General features: G+C 49.7%; 1 protein-coding gene across 2 annotated transcripts in view; it reads right to left on the reverse strand.

Moving 5' to 3' along the window:
• Nucleotides 1-7,647, reverse strand: part of Kctd1 (potassium channel tetramerization domain containing 1) — a 96,608-nt gene extending 88,961 nt beyond the window's left edge. For both annotated transcript variants that reach the window (XR_007835665.1, XM_051202131.1), the window contains exon 1: nucleotides 5,674-7,647. Coding sequence is in view for 1 of the 2 variants with exons in the window: in XM_051202131.1 (XP_051058088.1) it covers nucleotides 5,674-7,470 (1,797 nt within the window). In the remaining variant the exon portion in view is untranslated. The remainder of the gene's footprint in view (nucleotides 1-5,673) is intronic.
• Between the last annotated feature and the right edge of the window lie 231 nt (nucleotides 7,648-7,878).

Genomic DNA, 7,878 nt, shown 5'->3' on the forward strand with positions numbered 1-7,878 from the left:
CCATCCCTTATGTATATATTCCAAAAACAATCCTTAAACCATACTTCACCAGTCAGTACAATGCAGCAAACTATAAGAGAAGTCACACAGCTTCTAGAAGAAGCCCAGCTCAGACCCAAAGTGCTAGCTTACTACTTGCTCTAGGAGCAGTAGTGTAGACAGTTACCCAGGAGCTCCAACATTAGTCAGCTTTTGAAACGGCAGTTACAACACCGAACGACACACTGAAATCCCAAACTTGGGAGCTGATGTGGGCTCTCTGACTGACCAGCGCTGCCCCCAGAACCTCAAGTGACCTCCAGTCCAACTATCAGTTTGAAAAGAGTTTCTCAGGCTAGAGGTGCAGCTCCATTCATAGACTGCTTACCTCGAATGCATGAAGCTGTGGGTTCAATCCCCAGCATCACATAAACTCAGTGTAGCAGTGTATACCTGTAATCCCAGCTCAGGAGGGTCAAGCTTACTCTTGGCTTCAGAATGAGTTCAAGGCCAGCTTGGGCTACATGAGGCCAGGAAATCAAAAGGGATATGGGGCTTCTCTCTGCTCAAAGTCTACTTTGATAATAACATGTGGGTCTCTTTTGGGGGTATCTGATTTCAAATCAGAGTGACAAAAATGTTTATATTTTCCATCAGGAGTATGCAGCCTGTAGCCTAGGATAGCTGTAAAGGTAGTCCAGCAAGCGCTTAAAATGCCATGAGACTTAGGGCTTGGAAGGGTTAACCATGAACTTGGTGGATGACAACGAGGTTGAACACTCCAGTTTGACACAGACGACATCCAAGCTTTGTGTCTCCGCATGTATGTCTCTTCCTAGTTTACATATCTGCTTTAATGCACAGTGAACTGGCCCCCGGTATTGATCTGTAGGCATGTGAAATAGTAAACTTCTGGGTGTGGTGGTGTACCCCTGTAATTTTAGCTACTCAGATGGCTGAGACAGGAAAATAGAGACCAGCTTGGGAAACTCAATGAGATCCTACTTCACCAATAATGATGAAAACAAAATAATTATAATAATATCCCCCAGTACTGATAGTAATATTAATATGTAAGAGTACATAAGAGAGGATATAAAACGGTTACTTTCCTCCAATAACAGCTGCAAAACACTGAGTGTAGCAGCTGGCATGATGGCTGATACCTGTAACCTCAGTGCTTAGCAAGTAGAAATAGGAGGACCAGGAGTCAAAGGCTAGCCTGGGCTACATGAGGCCTTATAGAGCCCCCCATAACCTTTTGACGTTTTACATTTTTGATCTGTTTTAAATATGAAACGAGACTGAAATCATGCCAATGAGACTACTTGCCAAGCAGAAAATTGATCACTTCGTAAATTCCTGGCTCAAAGCTGAAATAGTCAACACTCAGTAACTACTTCCTAAATGGAAAAAAAAAAAAGCTATGTACTTATGCACAAGACATGTAATTCCTCTGCCAGTTTTCAGTTTCCCTAAAAGAGCAAGAATCTTACTGTAGAAATAGGAATGCAGCCACAAACCATACTAAAAAACAGGAAAACACCCATTTTTAAGGATGCAATTAAGCCTAGTACTGCCAAGCAGTTAGTTCAAGAAGCCTCACTGTCTTTCCTTCCTGTACAAACTCTCGCCTTTAGAAAACAGCATTTCTCTTGCCTCGTCTTCCAACCCATAATAACCTCAGAGATGGTTTCAGTACATCAAATGCACACTTCTTCCCATCAAATACATACGTGGCACACTGTAGCTCCCAAGAGAGAGAATGACCTGTCATTATAGGGCACACCTGTAATCCCAGCTCTTTGGACCCCAGGCTTGCTGGTGATTCTCGGCCAATTTGGGCTACATGGCACAACCTTCTCTCAACATCACTGCACCCCGCAGAAGCAACAGTGATATTAGCCTCTGGCTTCTTCCAGAAGGTGAACTGAAGAGCTGTGTGTGTCAGCTAGATGGCTGCCCCGATGCCTAACGTGTATACCTAAGGACCAACTCAAGAACACTGTGAGACAGGTCACACAGGAAGAGGGGACTCGCCCCACCCGAGCCTTTATGGTACAACTTCTACTTGTGGAATTCCTTAAAAGTATTTCCAGAATGAAACATGGGCTAGGGCCAAGCAAGCGTAACCAGACACCTTGGTCACAAGTTGCAAGTATTCCGGATGTTGGGGGGAAGGGGACACACATAGAAAAGAGGGAGAGGGAGAGAGAGAGAGAGAGAGAGAGAGAGAGAGAGAGAGAGAGAGGTGTTGCCTGGGGCTCTGTGCATGCAAAGTATAAACTCAGACACCAAGCTGCACCTCCAGCCCCAAGCATGTTTTACAGTGAACTAATTAATTTGCCCATATTTATTTCATGCTAGAGGCACAAATCATCTATAATAAAAACCATCAACAAAAAACTATGGCAAGTGGAATACAAAATTATTACTACTTCTTCCTTTGAGTGATGAAGAGCAACAGTGTAGGGGCAGCTCAGCATTAGGGCCCACTGAGCTTACGGGAGACTTCAGGTTCAAACAAATGAAGTGCAAATCTCTACCATCTACTCAAACAGGTAAAACGCTGCATTTTCATGCAAAGAGAATAGTTATAAAGATGTAGGATACAGTGTCAGACCTTCTATTTTTCCAATTTAATATTTCTTAAAAATTTATTTTTGAGGTACGATTGCATTATAGACCTTAGGCAAGCCTCAAACACAAGACCCTCCTGCCTCAACCTTCCCAGTGATCGGATAACAGTGCGCCGCCACGCTTGATGGTGTTGCATTTTTTAAATGGGTCACAGCAAGTACATCTTCAACATATGCGAGGCCCTGGGTTCAGTTCCCAGACACTGAAAGGAGTAAGTAAAATGGAAACAGCAATTACTACCAAAACCTCGATCACCGTGACACTTCATAGTGCGGAAGGGACATAGAATACTTTTAACTGCTAAGGCCACTAGTGAGACTCAGAGTTGCCAGTTAGAACTCTATCACCCTCCCAAACCAGACACACGATAGTGAAAATCACAGACTCCATAGACCTGTTCATTCTTGGGTATATTCATTTTTCTACCTTCCCCTTAGATGAAGATACCTGTTAACACCCTCTGAAAGAGATTATTCATCCTTTACCCATAGTTCTTTTCAAGGTCAACCATGGTCTAAAAATATTAAATGGAAAGTTCCAGAAATAAAAAATCCTAAGCATTAGGTAAGTTTTTTTTTTGTAGGATATTGTACTTGTTCTATTTTTATCAAAAGATACTACTGACCATCTCTTATGCCTGATACTTATGTCAAACTGTGTACTGTGTGACAGGTGTATATGTCTAGGGAAAACATCAGATACATCCAAGGGTTAGTGCTATGTGTGTGAATGGTCTTGCAATGTATCTCCCAGGGATAAGAAGGGATGCTGTGACTTTATCTCAGTCAGCAGGCTCTTCCTCTCCTGGTACTTGCCATGTTAGAAGTGATATAAGCACTGACTTAGCCTGGCCTCAGCTTAACAAGTCTGTACTAACACGGCTAACAGTGGCCAATATTAAGGTTGGGGTGCCATGCTTATAATTAAAAACACAGCTGGAATTCAAAGTCCGCCAGGCATATGTTGACATTGACCACTGACCTGACAGTCATTAATCTGCAAAGATTTTAATGTATGCCAAAGTAAAAGTTTAGTGGATCTTCCTACTTAAAGCAAACGTTTGGTAATGAGAATACCCAGGGCCCTTCGAGTGAGTGCTTCAGAAGCCAGCAGTTAAAACTGCCGCTTTCAAAACAGATTTTGTTTGCTACTGTATTCAAACTGAAAGGTTGACTATTAAATACATAGGAACAGGGCTGGGGGTACAGTTTAATAGTACAGCACCTACCTATCATGCACAGGGCCCTGGGTTTGATCTTTAAGACAACCCCCCCCCAAAAAAAAAGAATTGCAAACAGAATGCCCTTTCTATAGTTGTGACTAAAAGAGCCAGGCAGCTAAGACCTTGTTGGACAGCCTCTGTTTATAATCAAATAAGCGAAATAGACCCAAATCTGACAGTAGCCTGAGAATAATAAAAGATTTAGCTCACTGGGGTAAATGTGATGGCGGTGGAGGAGGACATTCATGGAAAACAAAAGCCAGGGAAGAAGAAGAAAACCAGATGAATGTCTGGTCACATGGCTGTGTGATGCCAATACCTACAACTGACCATTTCATTATTATCCAGCATACTACATATTTACTATACATTCCCAGGCATTAAAACCTAATCAGGTGTGACTCTAACCGACACTTTAAGGGTATTTATTAGAAGAGTGTGAGCATTTTTCTTCGCTTTCAAAGCAAAGGTAAACCCCAACTCAACTCTCCTTTAATACCTTTAAACAACCCCTGCCCAAATGAGCCACACAGAGACCACAGGAGGACACAGCCTACAGGCTCTGTGGGTTTAGCAGCCAGTGGTGTTTATACTGCCATTCAGAGCCCTTCCTGGCAGCCTTGGGGCATGCCCATTAGCTGTTGAGCCTCTGAAAGGGTCAGCTTGTCCAGAACTGGAATTTCCACTCTGGAGCACAGAGGCAGTGATGCGCCCTCACTGTTTCTCCAGAAATTGGAGCAGAATTCCTATTTCTGCTGATAGAAGTGGGGTGGGGTGGGGGGTGTCAAGACGTCCTGTGGCTCCTGCCTAGCAAACGGGTCACAAGAGACCTATGTCCTGTGTCTGCTTTCTGGAGAAACATCCAGGACAGGAATATAACCTTAACAGTGCTGGTGAACGGGTTCCTCCAGGCAAAGCAGCAGGAGACAGTCTGTCCCTCCAGGCCCTGGTCTCTGCAGTTAGTTACTACTGTGGCTTAGGTAATTTTGTGGTGGGTTTCCTTCACATTTAATGACACAATACCTAAAGCCCAGTCGGGTGAACTGACTTGCCCAGGTTTTATCCTTGCAGGGCTGTTTACTTACTCTGTGTGATGCCTCCCCCACCCTCAACTGGGCTAGGGACGATTAAGCTGTTTCAGTGCCCGCAGCCAGTTTGGCGTCACAGCTGCGCATCTGTGTATCATGTCCGTAGCTCAGACATCACTTTTCCCATCTGAGTAATGTTAACAAACACTAATGGGAACGACACCCCAAAGGTCTGCCTTTTCAAAGAATAAACTGGACTCCACTGCCTGCAGCGGCGGTCTCCGCCCCTTTCCTTTAACAACAACAACAACAAAGCAATCTATAGGAAGTGGCATTGGCATGCTTTCTTCTTAATAATTTAGAAGCGCAGTTTTCTACCTTCGGAAGTTTGGCGAGTATGTAATGGAGCATTTTTAAAGTAACTTCATTCTAATTTATTAAAAATGACTACCTCCATTTAGCGCTCTGGCAATCCTTACCTTGTAAAACTCAGGCATCATGGAGAGTGAGCTTAAACCTTTTGTTCTGAGAACTTTGAGGTTTCTAGCCTCACTTCCTTACTTTGCAGCAGCGACTTGGAAGCTAAGGATCCCTGGAATCCTTTAAGGGTAGAGTTTCCCCCCCCCAAAACACGAAGAGTTACAGTTCTAGGGGCTGTATCAAATCCGGTGCAGTATAACAACTACTTAAAAAAAAAAAAAAAAAAAAAAAACAATCCTCTCCCACCCCAACCCCGACCAACCGGAGCACAAAAGTTAAGGGTACCAAACAAACACGTCATGCATAGACGTCGGCTTTGGTTACCTGGGTGGGGGAAACGATAGCAGGCGACACTATTGAGGGAGAATTGGTGCTTCGGTGCCCATTGACTTCTGGAAGAAGAGGCAGGGGGTCGTGTTTCACGGAAACCACCACCACCGCATCCACAGGCTCCGAGGGAGGACGGATACAAAGTCTTTTGGGGGAAGAAGGGCCGCAGATGTCCCCAGACCCGAACACTGACTCGTACAGTGCGCGCTTGGGCGCAGCCTCGGATTTCACGTCGGGCCCGACCTGGCTGTCTTTGGGGAGGATATAAGTGTTCCCCAGCGAGGGCTGCTGGGGGCGGTGGTGGTGGGAAGGATGGGTGGGGGGATGGTGGGAGTGGTGACGAGCTGACCCGTTCAGAGCTTCGGTGTAGCAGCCCTGAGGGGTCGGGGAGCCCAGCTTGGTCCCGATGCCCGCGATGCTGTTGAGCGTGGCGATGGACACCGCGCCTATGCAGTGGTTAGTGTAAGTCTTGGACAGCTTGGCTGCCTTGGAGAGCATCTGCATCCTGGTGCCCAGCAAGTTCTTGCCTATGGCTTTGTTCTCGTACCAGGTCACATCGCCCTCGCTGCAGTGGTCCCGGGGCCGCTGGAAGAACGCCTTACAGAGGGGATTGCGCTTCGACAGGTACTTGACAAAGCTGGCATAGGGACAGAACTCAGTGCCCGTCTCGTACATGCGCGGCAAGTTCTCTTCGTCGCTGCTTTCAGCACGCTTCTTACTCCAGGACGAGGAGCGCGACTTGTGGTAAGGCCCAAGCGACTTGAAGTAGACGAACTTGCGACCGTCCTCGTCCATGGCCAGCCCGAAGGAGTCCTCCTCCAGCTCGCGCTGGTTCTCGCGGCCGCGCGTGCAGAAGTACATGCAGGTCTCGAACCAGACCTTGTTGAGCAGCCCAAAGGGCGTGTTGGTGCTGAAGACGCTGGAGGTGTAGAGCTTGCGCAGGTCGGCGCGCGTGATGGCTTGCTTCTGCACCACCGGCCCGGCGCCCTGCTCTTCGAGCTTGCGGATGACTGCGGCTAGCGTCAGGTTGGCGCTGCGCAGCTCGGGGTCCTTGGTGAGGTCGAGCGTGCGACAGTACGGGGGCTCGTTGAGGTAGCGGTTGAGGGAGCTGCGGATGCTGATGAGCGAGGACTTGCTGTAGAGCTGGCCGCTCTTAGAACGGGCCTCGGCGTAGAAGGAGCGCAGCACGCGGCACAGCGCCCCCTTGTCCATGGTCTCGAAGTCCGGGCTCTGAGCCTTTTCGCTCAGGTACTCCCGGAAGATGCGCACGGCGTAGCGGGTAGCCAGCCGGGTGTTCTCGCTCAGCCGGGCCCGCTCGGGGCGCTGCAGCACGTCGGGGTCCAGCTCCGCGCTGTCCCCCGGCGGCCCCGCGCGGGCCCGGGGAGCCAGCAGACGCGGCGGCGCCTCGGGCTCCAGCGCGGCGCTCTGGTCCATATGGATCATATGGACCGGCTCGGGCTCCAGCTCCTCCCCGGCCGAGTCCTCCGGCTCCAGGGGCTCTTCCCAGTCCATCCCCATCTCCTCCTCTTCCTCCTCCTCCTCGTCCTCCTCCAGCCCCCCACCTCCGTCCTCCTCCTCGTCCCCCGTTATCTGCACCTCCTGGATCTCGTCCTCCTCCTCCTCTTCCTCCTCCTCCTCGCCCGCGCTGCAGTAGTGCGGGCGGCCGTGACGGCGTCCGCGGCCCCCGGCCCCGCGCTCGCCCTCGCCCCGCTCCCCATTGTTCTCTGCCGCTGCGGCGGCGCTGCCGCCCGCGCTGGTGTTACAGTCCCCGCTGCCAGGCATTCTCGCCATATTGCCGTCTCCCTGCCAGTCCTCGGGCAGGGCGCATGCGCTATATTGGACCGCAGCGCTGAGAGCTTTTGTGTTTAATGACCTTCAGCTACCGGGAGGCAAAGCCGGGCTCTTAAAGGAGCCGCGCTCCAATTGTCATTCCCGAGCGCGGCTCGGGAGGGGCGAGGGGATGGCGGGGAGGGGTAACTGTGGCCAGGAGAGGGTAAAAGAGGGAGGCCAGCGGGACCTTCGTCCGCCCCCCAGGCCGATCCCCACTTCTAGGAAAACTTCGAGGGGGGGGATAGGAAAGGGAGGGAGAGCTGTCGGTGGGGGCGAAACACTCCCAACTTACCCTCTAGCGGAGCCGGCGCGCGGGCCCGGGCGGGAGCGAGGGAGGGCCGGCGGGAGGGCGGGGCGGTGTCGCTTCTC

This window comes from Phodopus roborovskii, unplaced genomic scaffold (genome assembly GCF_943737965.1).
Source record: "Phodopus roborovskii unplaced genomic scaffold, PHOROB, whole genome shotgun sequence".
NCBI classification, from domain to species: domain Eukaryota; kingdom Metazoa; phylum Chordata; class Mammalia; order Rodentia; family Cricetidae; genus Phodopus; species Phodopus roborovskii.